General features: G+C 40.1%; 1 protein-coding gene across 1 annotated transcript in view; it reads left to right on the forward strand.

Moving 5' to 3' along the window:
• med13a (mediator complex subunit 13a) overlaps positions 1–19395 on the forward strand; it is a 210943-nt gene that overhangs the window by 127122 nt on the left and 64426 nt on the right. Inside the window, exons 7-9 of the mRNA XM_061963074.1 lie at positions 2150–2312; positions 2897–3007; positions 7527–8273. Coding sequence (XP_061819058.1) covers positions 2150–2312; positions 2897–3007; positions 7527–8273 — 1021 coding nt within the window. The remainder of the gene's footprint in view (positions 1–2149; positions 2313–2896; positions 3008–7526; positions 8274–19395) is intronic.

The following is a 19395-nucleotide window of genomic DNA, read 5'->3' on the forward strand; positions in this document are numbered from 1 at the left end:
AGACAGAATTCAATTTGGACTAAATATTGAGGAGAGACATGGCCACTGCACTCTCTGTACAGTCCTGCACCACGCTCTGACGAAGAAGGTTTTCGTCTCCTCATTTATTCAGATGTTCAATGTTCACGCACCAACACATGTCTCAGCAGGAATGGGGAGTATGTAAAACAGTCATTGTTTTCGGTCGCTTTGAAGACCAAGAAGTGGGATTTCTCGGGCTTGGGCTCTTCCTGGATCCAGCTGGGGCAGGTGTTGGAGGACAATGGATAACCCCTCCCGTCTCCTGACCACAGTGACTTCAAGAGGGCAGCGGGTCGTAAACAGCGTTGACCTCGGTCACCAAACAGTTGGAAGAGAGTTCGTTTAACACTTCAAAGAGAGTTCCTCTGGAAGTTGAGCAGATCCTGCCATCTGTCCGTGTTGAAATCACAGTGGCGTTTCACGAGCCTTCTTCCTCTTGTTAGGCCTCGAAAGACAGCATTCATAATACAACGTTTCTTTTGTGATAACTTACAAACAATTATTCCAACAGTTAGATGTAAATATAAACGGAATACAATGATTTGCAAATCCTTTTCAACCCATATTCAGTTGAATATGCTACAAAGACAACATTTGATGTTCAAACTGATAACAATTTTTTTTTTTTGCAAATAATAATTAACTTAGAATTTCATGACTGCAACACGTGCCAAAGTAGTTGGGAAAGGGCATGTTCACCACTGTGTTACATGGTCTTTCCTTTAAACAACACTCAGTAAACGTTTGGAAACTGAGGAGACACATTTTTTTAAGCTTCTCAGGTGAAATTATTTCCCATTCTTGCTTGATGTACGGCTTAAGTTGTTCAACAGTCCGGGGGTCTCCGTTGTGGTATTTTAGGCTTCATAATGCGCCACACATTTTCAACGGGAGACAGGTCTGGACTACAGGCAGGCCAGTCTAGTACCCGCACTCTTTTACTATGAAGCCACGTTGATGTAACATGTGGCTTGGCATTTTCTTGCTGAAATAAGCAGGGTCGTCCATGGTAACGTGGCTTGGATGGCAACATATGTTGCTCCAAAACCTGTATGTACCTTTCAGCATTAATGGCGCCTTCACAGATGTGTAAGTTACCCATACCCATCACACCCCCATACCATCACAGATGCTGGCTTTTCAACTTTGCGCCTATAACAATCCGGATGGTTCTTTTCCTCTTTGGTCCGGAGGACACGACGTCCACAGTTTCCAAAAACAATTTGAAATGTGGACTCGTCAGACCACAGAACACTTTTCCACTTTGTATCAGTCCATCTTAGATGAGCTCAGGCCCAGCGAAGTCGACGGCGTTTCTGGGTGTTGTTGATAAACGGTTTTCGCCTTGCATTGGAGAGTTTTAACTTGCACTTACAGATGTAGCGACCAACTGTAGTTACTGACAGTGGGTTTCTGAAGTGTTCCTGAGCCCATGTGGTGATATCCTTTACACACTGATGTCGCTTGTTGATGCAGTACAGCCTGAGGGATCGAAGGTCACAGGCTTAGCTGCTTACGTGCAGTGATTTCTCCAGATTCTCTGAACCCTTTGATGATATTACGGACCGTAGATGGTGAAATCCCTAAATTCCTTGCAATAGCTGGTTGAGAAAGGTTTTTCTTAAACTGTTCAACAATTTGCTCACGCATTTGTTGACAAAGTGGTGATCCTCGCCCCGTCCTTGTTTGTGAATGAATGAGCATTTCATGGAATCTACTTTTATACCCAATCATGGCACCCACCTGTTCCCAATTTGCCTGTTCACCTGTGGGATGTTCCAAATAGGCGTTTGATGAGCATTCCTCAACTTTATCAGTATTTATTGCCACTTTTCCCAACTTCTTTGTCACGTGTTGCTGGCATCAAATTCTAAAGTTAATGATTATTTGCAAAAAAAAATAAAAAATTATCAGTTTGAACATCAAATATGTCTTTGTAGCTTATTCAACTCAATATGGGTTGAAAATGATTTGTAAATCATTGTATTCCGTTTATATTTACATCTAACACAATTTCCCAACTCATATGGAAACGGGGTTTGTATTTGTCATACTTCATAAGGTCAACACTTATACGTAACTTTAATTATTTAATGGTTTGTTGTGCGTGTGGTCTTTGTCCTCCTAGTGGACTCTCACTCTGCCCAGAAGTGGACCAAGATGCCTTTGTCATCGGATTTGCTGTGTGCGAACAGAACAAGCCACCATGGAGGCAAGGTTCCACGCCGGCTTGCCAGTCAGGTTGTGGAGCGAGTGTGGCAAGAGTGCAATATCAACCACGTCCAGAACAAGTAAGATCACCTCACACGTTTTTCAGTCCTACTGGTTGATGATCTATTTTTCTTTATAGGCTTCTATTTTCATTCAATGATTACTGTTTAATAACTAAGTATTGTTTTGTTATTTCTTGTTTCAGTTTTAAGTTGAACTCACAACCGGTGAATGGATGTCATTAACATACAAATAAGATGCAAAGACAGACAATATTTTTCTTCGTCATAATGCAAGCTGCTTCTCTTCACTCACATGAAACTTTTAGTGTTCTGTATCATTCTTACATAGAATAATATAAAGCATAGTAATAAACATAAAAGGGAGTATCTTGGTCTTGTGTATCGTTTACTATCAGTGAATCTGACACACTGGGAGCATGTAGGGTTTTGTTGCCTCCTGTGCAAGCACACAATGTCAGCAGTAGTTAGCTGTTAGCTTGTCACATAAAATATTATTGCTCCAAGCGTTGTTATGAAGTAAGCGTTACACAATGCTCACACACAGTGTTGTGTACTTTTGACTATTTGAATCAATAGTAAAGCAAATTAATAACATTCGACAAAACAGCAATTATTGTGACTGTTGTTAACTTCTTTCCCAGACGAAAGTACTCCGCTGTAACCAATGGAACCTGTGAGGATGAGCGGACGCAGCGAATGGAGGCATGGGACTTTATCGAGCCTTCTGAGAGGTCATACTGCACTTGTTCGAGGTGAGGTGGAGGGAGCACCCGCTGCTCGTTGAGAAGAGCAATACATTCTTTCATGTTAGTGTCCAAAAGTCGAAAGATTTGTCACTCTCCTAACTCTAATCCTCCTGGTACGTCTATGAGATGTGTTGAAAAGTTATGACATACATCAATTATACAGAATGTACATTCACAGTCCCATTATACATCAAGGAACTTTATTTTCATAGCAGCACACATGAGATGAGATGCAATTTAGTACCAGATTTAGCCAAATGAGTACCACAAGAGCGATAGTATTTACATTATAATTAAAAATAGAATGATATAATTAGACTAGGTGCAAATGCTTGTGTCCAGACAAAGTTTTTTGTGGAAGAGAGGTTTCTTTTTTTATTTTTTATTTATTAAATCAACATAGAAAAAAAACACAAGATACACTTTCAACTAGTGCATCAACCCAAAAAACCTCCCTCCCCCATTCACACTCATCCACACCCACTCACACAAAAGGGGTTGTTTCTTTCTGCTACCAATATTCTGGTTCCCACAACATGGACAACACGTCTGCAAGGGACACAGTCCCTGAAGCACACATGATTGTACGTGCTGCTGGTCCGCTAACATTTTCATTCATTACTATTTTTTATGTAATTATTTTTATATTGTTTTACTTTCTTTTTTATCCAAGAAAATGTTTATTTATTTATCTTATTTTATTATTATTTTTTTTTTAAAAAGGACCTTATCTTCACCAGACCAGGTTGTCAATGAAATTAGATTTGTTTAAAGGGTTTTTAAAACCAGGTCCAGTCCAGATAATGTCCAAGTCGGGCTCAGCAACACACACCTTCATTCATGTACACTGAAAAAAAATTAGGTTTCTTACCTGCTGACACTTCAGCCTTCGTCAGAGCTGTTGTAGCTTCCTGGTGTGATGTGGTTAAAAACAGCTGACCGGGTCAGGAAAACTTGACCTGGCGTCGCCGATAATGGACAACATCCAAAGTGTACGGAAGCATGTCATCCCTGTTCATGGCATTGGCCCCTCGCTTCCTGAATTCCATTGCCTCCTTGATCCATCTCTTGTATTTATTTGTTACTGATGATATGACTTTTCCCTTGTCCTAGTCTATGAGGAGATTGTTCCTCCTGCAGTGGTCTGTTATAGCTATTTTATTTTGTCTTGTTCTAATTGTCTTTGTGTTCTGGTAAACTTTGCAATTGTCTCCTTCTCGCATTTGTATTTGTGTTCTTTTTGTGGGTGCCGAAAGTTGCCCGGCCTCTCCAATATATGTTGTATTGCATGCTCTGCGTTGGATTTTGTAGATGACATCACATTTCTTATCCTGTGTTTTTGTATCTTTAGGGTGTATAAGTTGTTGTCGTAGTTTTCTGTATGGTCTTACTGCTGTGTTTATTTGAATTTTTTTCAATTATGCGTTGTATGGGTTCTGTTAAATCTTTGATGTATGGTTGTGTTATCGTATCTTAATTTTTATATTTTTGTTTTGCCTTTCCGTATTTTTTCTATCTTACTTGTTGTGTTCCCTTTTCTATGGCCCATCTTGGATATTGGCAGCATGTCTATCTTTTTCATTTGTTATGATGCTAGCGGTTGTAATGGGTTCTGACTACCGAGCGTTTGTGTACAGTGGGATGTTCTGATGTCCAGAGAAGGTAGTGGTCCGTATGTGTGTTTTCTATATACAGTGGTTTGAATGTTGCCATCTTCTTTATGGTGTAAGTTTATTTCCAGAAATGTTATTGTCCTGTTTGTTTCTTCTTCATGTGTGAATTGTGCTTTTTATTGTGTTCAAGTGATCTGCAAGCTCTTGTGTGTGTCCAGTTTTTTATTGAAACTTTTCTTAGTAGTTTATTAGCAGTCTTTGTTACTCCTAATATGTCGTCTACATAACACTTCTAAAGAATGTATTGTATTGCGGGGGTGCAGTTTAAATGGCCTTTTTGTCCAAGTCTTCCATGAAAAAAATTGCTCATGACTGCGGATAGTCGGTCTCCCACAGCGAAAGCTTCCTTCTGTCTATGTTGTACTGAAAGTATGTTGATTTGGAGACAAAATGCAGTAAAGTGGCGATGTCTATTATTATTAGAGATGTCCGATAATATCTGCCTGCCGATATTATCGGCCGATAAATGCGTTAAAATGTAATATCCGAAATTATCGGTATCGTTTTTTTTATTATCGGTATGTTTTATTTTTTATTTTTTTATAATGTATTTAATTTTTATTAAATCAATTTAAAAAACACAAGATACACTTACAATTAGTGCACCAACCCAAAAAACATCCCTCCCCCATTCACACTCATTCACACAAAAGGGTTGTTTCTTTCTGTTATTAATATTCTGGTTCCTACATTATATATCAATATATATCAATACAGTCTGCAAGGGATACAGTCCGTAAGCACACATGATTGTGCGTGCTGCTGGTCCACTAATAGTACTAACCTTTAACAGTTAATTTTACTCATTTTCATTAATTACTAGTTTCTATGTAACTGTTTTTATATTGTTTTACTTTCTTTTTTATTCGAGAATATGTTTTTATGTCTTTCTTTGACAATATGAAGGGTTACATCTACCGGGGCTTTTGTGAATAATGAGATGACTTAATGAGATATAAATGTTTCATAATTTTTAAGAGTTATATTTTTTTAGTTTCTGTGCCAGCTGTTGAGAGTTCTTGCAGTGGTGTTTTGTGTTACCGAGGAGGGGAGATGATGATTTTACCAAAGCTTTTGATAAGTTACAGTATGTGTGGGTAATCCTATGCTTTCAACTATTGGTCATAATGGTGTATTTTTCCATATATACAGGACGTAACATTAACCGTGTGTATTAAATGGTTGTCGTTTTCCCATGTTATTTTGTTGGATTTTAATAGTAGCTTAAAGGCCTACTGAAATGCGATTTTCTTATTTAAACGGGGATAGCAGGTCCATTCTATGTGTCATACTTGATCATTTCGCGATATTGCCATATTTTTGCTGAAAGGATTTAGTAGAGAACATCGACGATAAAGTTCGCAACTTTTGGTCGCTGATAAAAAAGCCTTGCCTGTACCGGAAGTAGCAGACGAGTAGCGTGACGTCACCGGTTGTCGAGCTCCTCACATCCGCACATTGTTTACAATCATGGCCACCAGCAGCGAGAGCGATTCAGACCGAGAAAGTGACGATTTCCCCATTAATTTGAGCGAGGATGAAAGATTTGTGGATGAGGAAAGTGAGAGTGAAGGACTAGAGGGCAGTGGGAGCGATTCAGATAGTGAAGATGCTGTTAGAGGCGGGTGGGACCTGATATTCAGCTGGGAATGACTAAAACAGTAAATAAACACAAGACATATATATACTCTATTAGCCACAACACAACCAGGCTTATATTTAATATGCCACAAATTAATCCTGAATAACAAACACCTCCCTCCTCCCGTCCATATAACCCGCCAATACAACTCAAACACCTGCACAACACACTCAATCCCACAGCCCAAAGTACCGTTCACCTCCCCAAAGTTCATACAGCACATATATTTCCCCAAAGTCCCCAAAGTTATGTACGTGACATGCACATAGCGGCACGCACGTACGGGCAAGCGATCAAATGTTTGGAAGCCACAGCTGCGTACTCACTGTACCGCGTCTGCGTATCCAACTCAAAGTCCTCCTGGTAAGAGTCTCTGTTGTCCCAGTTCTCCACAGGCCAATGGTAAAGCTTGACTGTCAGCTTCCGGGAATGTAAACAATGAAACACCGGCGGTGTTTGTGTTGCTGCAGTCGGCCGCGATACACCGCTTCCCACCTACAGCTTTCTTCTTTGCTGTCTCCATTGTTCATTGAACAAATTGCAAAAGATTCACCAACACAGATGTCCAGAATACTGTGGAATTTTGCGATGAAAACAGACGACTTAATAGCTGGCCACCATGCTGTCCCAAAATGTCCTCCACAATCCGTGACGTCACGCGCAGGCGTCATCATACCGAAACGTTTTCAGCAGGATATTTCGGCGCAAAATTTAAAATTGCACTTTAGTAAGCTAACACGGCCGTATTGGCATGTGTTGCAATGTTAAGATTTCATCATTGATATATAAACTGCATGGTCGGTAGTAGTGGGTTTCAGTAGGCCTTTAAGTAATGTATTCAAAGTCCCTTTCTCTCGTTTACAAAAAACTTTGAACACAAGACATTTTTACCTATCTATTTGAGAAGACACGATGAAAGCAATCGATTTATAAATAGAGTAGGTTATAAATCACATAAGTTAATGAGAAACATTATTAAATAATACACTAATTTGCTATGTCTGCAATAACACAAATGTAAGGTGTAGATGTTTTGTTCACCTAGCTTAGCATATGTTGACATACATTGCTGTAATTATTAAGGTTTGTAAGTTCCACAAAGTATCACGTAAGAACCCTGCTTGTGGTTTGACACTTCTTGGCCTTTTGGTTTGTCCAGCCAGTGCTTCCACGTCTCATCAAATTCTCATGTCGGTCTTTTCTCCTCCAGACACAAATCAGTGAAGCAGCGAATAGGCGGGAATGCGGGCCAAGCTCTGTCAGCAGGCCAGGCCTCACAGACTCCAACCAAGCACAAAACTGCAGGAGAGAAGCCAGACAAGAGTGACAAGCAGCAGAAAAGACCCCAGACTCCTTTCCATCATCGAAGTCTGACCAGTGATGATGCCTCCGTGGACTCGGAATCAACAGCCGACCAAAGACTTGGAATGAGCACTCAAGATGGAGGACGGTTTTCTAGTATTCGTTCAGCAGATGTGATGAGCATCCCAAAGAACTCTCAACTCAGTAACGGGGGGGTGATCCCTGGACCATTAGACCCAGCCAACTCCCCCCAACCCCCACCTCTTAGCCCACACCCATGCGAGCGTAGTGAGGAGTCCGGGGAGGGTATGAAGAACCCTTCCACCCCCAACAATCAACACTTTTACCAGCCTCCCCTGGAGTCGTGCCTGGTTCGACGAAAGGGTTGTGACGAGGAGCCAGTAGGGCCAGGAGATCTGACTCAGCACTTCTCCTCACACCTTCACCCTTCAGCCTCTGCTTATTCAGAGCTTAACGAGCCGACTCTGTACACGGGTGCAGCGATCCAACTAGAAGATGACCACACTCACTCGCCATGGAGGTTATTTAACTTACCTCGCAGGAAAGAGCCAGAGATGCCCACACCACTGCTGCCAGGGCACAAGTTTCGCGATGAGGGGTTAGCATCCCAGGACAACCTGGTGTCTGTGACCGAGTGAGTACCACCTACCTGTACAACCCTCTCACCCTTCCAGATGTGGTACGCGTCTTTGATCTCTGTAGGACTGTGTATTTGCAGCATACCTGTAGAATAAAATATGTGGAAAACCTTCAAGACAAAAATCAGAAAAATCAGAATCAGCTTTATTTGGCAAGTATGTTTAATCCACAAGGAATTTGACGTCGTAGACGGTGCTCTCCCTGTTCAATGCAAGTAACAAAAGAACAATGCAACAACTACGAGAAAGCTCAGAACTGTGGCAGCCATTCGCTGTGCCATCTTGGTATGAAAACAAGAAGAAAACATTAAAGAATGCAAAAGGACATACAAGACAAAGATGAAATGTAAATAGCAAACAATCGCACGGCTATTTAAATAAAGTGAGTTTTAGGCCTACATACATTTAAAAACATATTTTAAAGTAGAATATTTTACCTTATTTTATTTTATCACTCATCTGAGCATTAACATTTTATCTTTACGTTTTCTTGTGATGGCTAAATGACACCTCAATGAGCGTGTGGCACACTCACTAGCTTTTAGACACTGCACTGACCCTGTGTTGGTTTTTAATAACGGAGCTGTGTGTTTGGATAAAAACAATTACCATATTTTTCGGACTATAAGTCGCAGTTTTTTTCATAGTTTGGCCGGGGGTGCGACTTCTACTCAGGAGCGACTTATGTGTGAAATCATTAACACATTAACGTAAAATATCAAATAATATTATTTAGCTCATTCACGTAAGAGACTAGACGTATAAGATTTTATGGGATTCAGCGATTAGGAGTGACAGATTGTTTGGTAAACGTATAGCATGTTCTATATGTTATAGTTATTTGAATGACTCTTACCATAATATGTTACGTTAACATACCAGACACGTTCTCAGTTGGTTATTTATGCGTCATATAATGTACACTTATTCAGTCTGTTGTTCACTATTCTTTATTTATTTTAAATTGCCTTTCAAATGTCTATTCTTGGTGTTGGGTTTTATTAAATAAATTTCCCCAAAAAATGCGACTTATACTCCAGTGCAACTTATATATGTTTTTTTCCTTCTTTATTATGCATTTTCGGCGGGTGCGACTTATACTCCGGAGCGACTTATACTCCGAAAAATACGGTACTACATTTAAACCTGCCAATAGAATTATTGGTTGGCAAATACAATTGTTTTATTTTTGTTTTTAACAAATAGCTGTGCAGAAAGCGGATAGGAAACATGCAACTGTGGTTAATGATAAATAGCAAACAATGACCTTATTTGGCATTATAAGATCAAAATTATTTCACACTTCGGGGATTTTTCCCTTGTCTTGGTTCCATTTAGATCGATGACAAATATCGATGTCAAACACAACATGCTCTGACTTTTTCAGTACAAGCTATCGTTTAGAAGTTGAAAAAAGTTTCCAAATAAAACGTTTTGTTTTTTTCCCAGTCAAATGTCACAGCAGTTGAATCGGTCAAATTCTTTTGTCGTTTTTGTATATTGAATTTTGACATATACAGTCCATAAAGGCAGAAATATAATTAAACACATGTCAAATGTTTTTTTTTTTCTCCCCCACCTAATAACCCACAAAAAAAAAATGTATAAAGCAAAATTAAAAAAAACATGCATCAGTCAAATAAGTACAGGCAAATATTGACATGAAGCCACAGACAACTGCACTCCTGAAAGTCCCCAACACGGTGCAGCAATGCACAAAAGCAGACAAAAGACTCATCAATTATCATATAATTACACTATATATTCAATTACTTTTCAATTGGGGTTAAATGTTACATATTTCAGGAAACACCCCATACTTCCTGAAACGTGACAGAACAACCGTTCAATGTCCGCTTGATGTTCTCTAATTTAAGGAAATAAATTGTATCTCATATCCAACGGGTGTGGCAGGGAGGCGCTGGAGCCTTCCAATTAAGTAAATGAGTCTTGAAGCTAACAAAGAAGTAAATGCAACCAAGTCCTTTTTGGTTTTGCTAAAAGAAGATGATAGAGGGGCCACCCCAAATAATCCACTTAGTGGACTCTGTTCGATCTTTTCACCAATTACCAAAGACAAAGTATTAAACATTTCAGTCTAATAACTGCACAGGGATAGACAAAGCCAAACCATATGAATTAAGTTAGCTGGAGACTGTTGACACAATCACATAATACCGATATTCTGTCGTACATCTTAGCCAGCCGGACCTTGGTATCGTAGGTACAATGTATTAGCTTGCATCGAATAAGGCTGTGTCAATCACAAATTGAAGACTAATAAACTCTAACTAAAATTTCTGTCCAGTTCTCCTCAGATAGGGTCACTCCTAAGTCACCCTCCCAAAGTGACTTAAGTGAATTCAGAGATTCAGGGCGTAAATGAAAAATTTGATTGCAAATACATGTAATTGATCCTTTTAAAGTCGGAAGTGGTGTCAAAAAAGCATCTAAAACAGTGTCAGTCGGTAGGTTTGTAAACCTTTGAAAAGTATTATGAACCAAATTGTGGATCTGTATGTATCTAAAAAAGTGTGAAAATGTATCACAAAGTTGCTGGAAAGAGGCAAAAATGTTGTCAATGTATACATCTTTATTGTTGTTCATCCCCAGACTTGACCATCTTAAAAAGGCACTATGAACAAAAGGAGGGGGGAAAGCCTGTTTAGCAGTAATAGGTGCAAGACTAGAAGTAGTCTGTAAGCCAAAATAGTGCTTCAACTAAACCCAAATTCTAGGTTTTTCCGATTTAGATTTTTCGTAAAAGCGGAAGTAGAAGAGTGAATGGGAGAGTAAACCAGAGCCCTAAGAGATACTGGTTTAGTTGAGTTTAGTTGAAGTTAAAGTACCAATTATTGTCACACACACACTAGGTGTGGTGAAATTTGTCCTCTGCATTTGACCCATCCGCTTGTTCACCCCCTGGGAGGTGAGGGGAGCAGTGGGCAGCAGCAATGGCCGCGCCCGGGAATCATTTTTGGTGATTGAACCCCCAATTTCAACCCTCGATGCTGAGTGCCAAACAGGGAGGTAATGGGTCCCATTTTTATAGTCTTTGGTATGACTCGGCCGGGGTTTGAACTCACAACCTACCGATTAGTAGTTTGCTTCCATAAGCAGCCATCATGGAGGGGAATCAAATGCTTCATGTTGCAGCCAATATTTAAGAATTCTAATGTTAGTGGTCCAGTAGTAAAACCTAAAGTTTGGTAGTGCTAATCGTCCTGACGATTTGGGTATCTCTAAATATTGTTCACATAACCTGTGAGTCTTTTCATCCCAAATTAAGTCAAAAATGTAATCTAATTTACGAAGGAAGGACTTAGGGAGAAAAAGTAGTTTACACTGGAACAAATGGGAAAATCACGGCAGCACATTCATTTTAACAGAGTTGACATGAGTCACTGTAGATAAATTAAGTAAGGACCAGCGACTAAAATCTCCCAGGATTATGGAGAACAACATGCGTGTACGGTGCGAATGCGACTTAACTAGACTGTGCGGCTTGAAAGAAAAAAAAACGTGTGGCACATGTGGGAATAGGGAATCCAACCCTTTCATCACATTTTGCTCCTAAAAGAAATCCATCCAAAACATGCTTGAAATAAACTCATAACCATAACCAAATGGACAAGTGATTAACGTGAAAGTGATCACAAGTGATTAACGAGAAAGTGTCCCTTCCTCCTGCGCCATGCACAGAGGGGAGCCCCGCTCAGGCTTACTCAGCCTTCCCAACATGGAAGAAATAAAATCTTAGTTGGAGGAACTGGTCAGTAAAAAACAAAGTTTTTTTCACCACCTGAAAACTCGACACAAACTGCACTGCGTGCTAGTAACTACGAAGGTCAGAGGGAAAATTTAACAACAACTCAATGATAGAAGTGACAAGCTTGCTTCTTAAATAATACCCCGTTTGTTGAAAAGAACATACAGCCGTGGAAGCACATTCAATCTATTTATGAAAAAAAGGTAACACAAACCAGTGAAAGATTCAAAAGAGCTGCCGTCAGAGCCCCACAAACTACCGCTGCTAGCCTGCTAAGCTAACAAAACAACTCAAAATCAGATTCGCTGACGTCACACGTCACTAGGCAACAGGAACCGCCTTTTAAAAGGCACACACACAGATGCACATACTGAAACTTATCTTAACTGCATTATGTCAGATATTTGAATTTTTTTATTTATTTTTTTAAAGTAACGCAATAATTACTTTTCCTAGTAATTAATTACATTTATTTAAGATTAATTTAGTTATTATATCAGTTACTCTTTTGGTAAAGTAACAAGTAACCATAATTTATAAATTTTTAAAAGTAATTTTCAGAACACAGCCTGTCACACAGCATCATGAAGCAGTTGGCAGGTTGGTGTTCCTCGCTAAAATCTTTGTGTGTATGTCCTATAATAATGTTTATTTTTGAAGGTCAATTAGTTTCATGTTGCTGCTGACGTTTAAACCACGGCACTTTATTTTACAATTTCTTCTTTTATGTTTTTGTTAGCTGAAGAATTGAGCATAGCTAAATGTTTTTTTAAAGAAGATTGGAGATTATATTTGACTTTTCTTATATTAATTTCAAGGTTTTTTCTTTTTTGTTATATCTCTAAACACCTCTTAAGTTGGGATCCTATTGTGCACAACTTGATGGTTCCTGTTTTTGTGTATTTGGGCTCCCCGTCAGTTTAAACAATTTAAAATCAAGGCATGGTGGAGATATTTAGTTACATCAACGAATATTTCCATTTATGGGTTAATTTGCGGGCCAAACTATATCGGGATATGAGTTTTGATCCATATCACCCAGCCCTACACTCATGTTAGCAACAATATGAGCAGAGTAAATGGGTATTCTGTGTTTGAGCGTTGTAGTAGGCCTTATGATGGTATTGTGTCTATATGTATTAGTACACATGTGTACGTTGTTTGAGTGTTAATATTGAAATTGTGAAGTTTAAGACATTTCATATTGCTACTAAATTTTAAGTTGTTTTCATTTAGTAGCACCTGTGCTACTTTTGCAAGCTTGTGACCTGCACACCCAAGTATGTGAAACATTGCGAGACAATTTTAAAGGGAAAATTGTGCAGAAGATATTCCTTAGCAGCATAACTTATCGAAAATATTTCACTTTTACCCAAGTTCAATTTGTAGCCAGACACATGTCCAAAAGCTTGGCGAGTTCTTAAGGCAGCCGGGACCAAGACGCAGATGTCCGAGACGTATAGAAGGAGGTCATCTGCATAGATAGAGATTTTCACCTGCACATTGTGTCTACATATGCCCGTAATAAGCGGATTGGTACGAAGCGTTATTGACAGAGGCTCAATGGCAGGAGCAAAAAGCAATGGGTTCTGGGGGCAGCCCTGTGGTGTGGAACGGTAAAGGCGAACATATTCTTATTAAATATAGGACATGAATATAGGAGCTTAATCCATAAAATAGGACCATTGCCAATGCCAAATCTCTTCAGGACATACAATAGATAATTCAACTCCACTCGGTCAAATGCCTTTTCAGCTTCCATATACTGTATATCACTGCCTCTCTAGTGTTAAGAGCAGGAACATCATACAATCTATTGATAAGACGTCGAAGATTAGAAAAGGACGGCTTATTCCGAATGAAACCGGTTTGATCCACATTGATAATAGAAGAGAGAACAGTATCCAGCTGAAAGCCAACAGTTTGGATAATAATTCAAAATCCACATTTAATGGACTAATAGGGTGATACGAAAGAGCACAACAAAGAGTCCTTGCCTTTATTCATGAGTAGAGAAAATTGAAGCTTGGTTGAGCGTTTGCGGGAGGCGGACAGATTTAAACGATTTATTGTACATGTCCAATAATAGGGGGGCGAGTTTATGCCTAATTTTTTGGAAAAATCTGGGAGGATAGCCATTTGGTCCTGGGGATTGTCCGTTTTGTAGTGATAACTCTGCAACATTTAATTCCGAAGCAGTAATTTGTCTCTGTAACTCCGGGGGGATGTCCAGATTGGCAAAAAAAATGATCAAACTCAGGAGTAGAACAATGACAAGATGAGTAGATGGACACATAGAAATTCCTAAATACTTTATTGATCTCATGTTCATCCGTAACTATACCTAAATCGGAATATAATTGGATGCTGATATCTGGCGTAGTTTCCCAACTTTATCACAATGTTCATAAAACTGAGATCTTGAACCAAGTATTTGTTCAGTAGCACGGTCTGTCGCAAGGACATCAGCGTGTAGAGAGAGCCTTTCCTTATAAGTGTCCGGATTTTGAGAGGTGGCGTACAAGTTATCTGACAAAGATAAGCGTTGTGTCAAACTAGTCAATTTATTCTTCCTGAGTTTTTTTCCTCATAATTTCTATAGAATATTATCTCCACCCCTAATGTATGCTTTCAGCGCCTCCCAGAGTACAGAGGCCGAAATCCCGGGAGTCTTGTTCAAGATCACAAAAAATATATATTTGACGCGAAACAAAATCCACAAAGTTCTCATTTAAATTAGAAATGATAATGATAAATGGGTTATACTTGTATAGCGCTTTTCTACCTTCAAGGTACTCAAAGCACTTTGACAGTATTTCCACATTAACCCATTCACACACACATTCACACACTGATGGCGGGAGCTGCCATGCAAGGCGCTAACCAGCACCCATCAGGAGCAAGGGTGAAGTGTCTTGCCCAAGGACACAACAGACTTGACTTGGATGGTAGAAGGTGGGGATTGAACCCCAGTAACCAGCAACCCTCAGATTGCTGGCACAGCCACTCTACCAACTTCGCCATGCCGCCCCTTTAAAAGTAATCGTATCTTTAGACGCCATGGTCCACGTGTGGTTGGCAGGTTTTGAAAGAATAATTCCATTGAAATTGGAGCACGATCAGAGATAACAATTGCATCATATTTACATATAGATGAAAGTAATTTATTATCAACTAGAAAGTAGTCAATGCGGGTGAAAGTGTGATGAACGTTAGAGAAGAAGGAACATTGCCTTTTGGAGGGATTACAAAAGCGTCTGAAAAAGAAAATGATTTCATAAAAGACTGAATTAACTTAGCAGACCTTGATGGTAAGTAAGTCTTGGGTGATGAGCGTTCAAGCTGGGGATCGGCCAAGAGTTTAAGTCTCCTCCTAATATTAAATAGTACATTGACAATTTAGGAAGATTCAGAAAAAGACATTTGAAAAAGGTGTCATTGTCATAGATGGGAGCATAAACATTTACAAGGGCTACTGAGGTGTTGGAAATCTGACCAGTGACGATAACATACCTCCCATTGGGATCAGAAATACTATTAGTGTATGCAAAAGGAATAGATTAATGTCGCAAAATAGCAACTCTCCTTGATTTGCCCCAAAATTAAGAGTAACAAGTCTGTCCTATCCATCAGCTTCAAGTGATAAGAAGGTTTAAAGGGGAACTGCACTTTTTGGGGGATTTTGCCTATCGTTCACTATCATTATGAAAGACATGACCATGGATGTTATTTATTTATTTAGCTTTCGAAATATTAAATAAATGCAGTCAAAGGCTGCGCAAAATGTTAAGGTGGTATTATTATATAAGTGCCGGACCGATAATCAGCATTTCCGTTTTCTCAGCATAAAGATGCAAAACGTTGCTGGACATTCATTGTTTAATTTAATATAGACATGCTTCCAGATGATTACAATCTGGCGTGTTGGTCAGCTTTAGGGTCATGTAGAGTTGTGTGTCATCAGCATAACAGTGAAAGCTAACACCGTATTTGCGTATGATGTCACCTAGAGGCAGCATGTAGGTGCTGAAGAGTGCAGGGCCAAGAACCGAACCCTGTGGAACTCTGCACGTTACTTTAACATACACCGAGGTCACATCATTATGGGAGATGCACCGCATCCTGTCAGTAAGATAGGAGTTGAACTAAGAAAAGGTTAAGTCTGACATACCAATACGTGTTTTGATACGTTCTAATAGAATGTAATGATCGACGGTATCGAAAGCAGCGCTACGATCAAGTAGCAGCAACATGGCTGATGCATCAGCATCCATAGGTAGTGTTCATTTAGCAGTTGTGCAACAATATTTTTGAGAATTTTCGAGATAAAGGGAAGGTGCAACACCGGCCGGTAGTTTACTATGTGGTCAAGGTCAAGGTTAGGTTTTTTGAGCAGAGGATGAATAACCACTTTTTTGCTTGGTGCTGCGATAGATTGAATGTGTCATAATTTGCCACCTCAGTAGAATGCCTGTTCACTTCTGGCACAGTCACTACAGAAAAAACATTATGTGTGTTGTGTATTGTCCATCCATCCATTTTCTACCGCTTATTCCCTTCGGGGTCGCGGGGGGCGCTGGAGCCTATCTCAGCTACAATCGGGCGGAAGGCCGGGTACACCCTGGACAAGTCGCCACCTCATCGCAGGGCCAACACAGATAGACAGACAACATTCACACTCACATTCACACACGAAGGTCAATTTAGTGTTGCCAATCAACCTATGCCCAGGTGCATGTCTTTGGAGGTGGGAGGAAGCCGGAGTACCCGGAGAGAACCCACGCAGTCACGGGGAGAACATGCAAACTCCACACAGAAAGATCCCGAGGCCGGGATTGAACTCAGGACTACTCAGGACCTTCGTATTGTGTTGTGTATTATTCTACAAGAAATGCGATGTGTGCAGGAATTTTTGTTGCCTGGCGCTGGTTACGCTGACTCCACACCCGGACTAAAAGACGCTGTAATTGCCTGTGTCCAAGCTTGCTCTAGTGTAGTTAGTCAAGCTTGACTCAAATAGTGGTCTATATTTCTGGAGAGAGTGATGGCGCCTTCCCGGTTTGGGCGAAGGCCGTCCCTCCTCTGCTAACCAGGTTTGCCCCAGAAAGAGGGCCAACTATCAATAAACGTTAGTTCCTGTACTCTACGAAAACTAGCCAGCCACTTGTTATGCGAGACTAATCTGCCATACCTCTCATCATTGCCTCTCGCAGGCAGGGGGCCAGAGACAGGTACTCGATACAGGGAGATCTTTCTAGCGAGATTACAAGTCCGAGCTGTGTTCCTCTTTGTAATCTCTGACTGTCTCATCCTAGTGTCATTTGAGCCGACGTGTACAACTATGTTGGCGTAGCTAGTGGTGCGATTAGCCTGTCGTACGTGTTTACTAGGCTCCCTAAGACTCGCTTCAATGTCAGGTGCTCGCGCCACAGGAATACCCTTAATCATGGTTGGTTTACTAATAGGGTGAACAGGTGTCCGGATTTAGGCCGGACAGTCCGGATTTTTAATGCCCTGTCCGGCGTCCGGCGCAGCATCAAGCCGGACACGTATTTGTCCTCCTTTTTGAGGCACTAGGCTTGAAGAGCGGAGTTTTTTCATCTTTGCTGGGCTGCAGCGCAATAGCCAATCAAAGACCGTAAAAAATGCCCCCAACGCAGTAACGTATCAAATGATTGGCTAAGAGCTGTGTCGGATACAAATCTGCTTATCATTGGTTAAAAAAGTAAACAAGGGTCCATGTGCTGTTGCGGCATGACATTGACAGAAAGTTAGCATCATGCCAAAACGCAAGACCTCGTTTAATTCTGAATGGATAAAAGAGAACGAATTCATAACGAAAAGCAGTCGAGACTCATTCCATGGCTTCTGCACACTTTGTCGATGTGATGTCGACGTAAGTAGTCAGGGGAATGCTGCAATTGAACGGCATGCGGGTGCGCGGATAAACATAAAAGTAATAAACGTGCGGCAAGTACCTCTTCAATGAGGACATTTTTTCGTGAAGTTTCGTCGCCCCTGGATGACAAGATAACCGCTACGGAGCTGTGCAAGGTGTGCCATGCTGTAAAGCAGTGGTTCTCAAATGGGGGTATGCGTACCCCTGGGGGTATGTAATGTAATGTAAGTTCATAAACTGAACATCAAATCAAGTAGGCTATTCCATTCATTACCATAAACCCAGAGTTTCCCCCATGCCATGATGGTTTGACCCTCACTAAAATGTCTGTCAAAAAGAACTGTGAAAAGAAATGCAACAATGCAATATTCAGTCTTGACAGCTAGATTTTTTGTAGACATGTTCCATAACTATTGATGTTAAAGATTTCTTTTTTTGTGAAGAAATGTTTAGAATTAAGTTCCTGAATCCAGGTGGATCTCTATTACAATCCCCAAAGAGGGCACTTTAAGTTGATGATTACTTCTATGTGTAGAAATCTTTATTTATAATTGAATCACTTGTTTATTTTTCAACAAGTTTTTAGTTATTTTATATATTTTTTTCCAAATAGTTCAAGAAAGACCACTACAAATGAGCAATATTTTGCACTGTTATACAATTTAATAAATCAGAAACTGATGACATAGTGCTGTATTTTACTTCTTTATCTCTTTTTTTCAACCAAAAATGCTTTGCTCTGATTAGGGGGTACTTAAATTAAAAAAATGTTCACAGGGGGTACATCACTGAAAAAAGGGTTGAGAACCACTGCTGTAAAGCATCACCAGTCCTACAGAAGTTTAGACTGCGGCATGAAAGTGGACCGGGAGATTTTCAGTGACTAGCCCACAGCTAAAGGGATGGCCTGTGGCCGAACAAAAGCCAAGGCATTGTGCGAGAACGTCATCGCTCACTATTCAGTACAGGAACATACCGACTACATAAAAGAAAACAACCTACCCTTTTCCGTGGCAACCGACGCCTCAAATAAAGGAACAAACAAGTGTTTTCCCATTGTGGTAAGGTATTTTCACTTTGATGAAGGCATCCAACATGTCCTGTTGGATTTTTATAGTGACAGCAACGAAACGTCAGAAGCCATAACAAACCAGCTGCTGGCAAAACTTGAGATGTCTGGCTTAGAGGTGAAAAACATGTCTGCATATGCAGCAGACAATGCCAGTGTCAATTGTGGCAAACATAACAGTGTATCAGAAGCTGAAACTGAGCCAAAAAGATGTGCTCCCTGCAAACTGTTTGGCCCATATTCTGCATAACGCAACCAGATATGCAGCAAGCAGCCTTGATGTTGATGTGGAAAATTTTTTGTGGCATTTTTCTTTTTATTATATATGTTAACTACATTTAAGTCCACACATGTTATGCTTTGTGGCACTCTGCACTTGAA

The sequence above is a fragment of the Nerophis lumbriciformis genome, linkage group LG09 (genome assembly GCF_033978685.3).
Source record: "Nerophis lumbriciformis linkage group LG09, RoL_Nlum_v2.1, whole genome shotgun sequence".
Classification (NCBI taxonomy): domain Eukaryota; kingdom Metazoa; phylum Chordata; class Actinopteri; order Syngnathiformes; family Syngnathidae; genus Nerophis; species Nerophis lumbriciformis.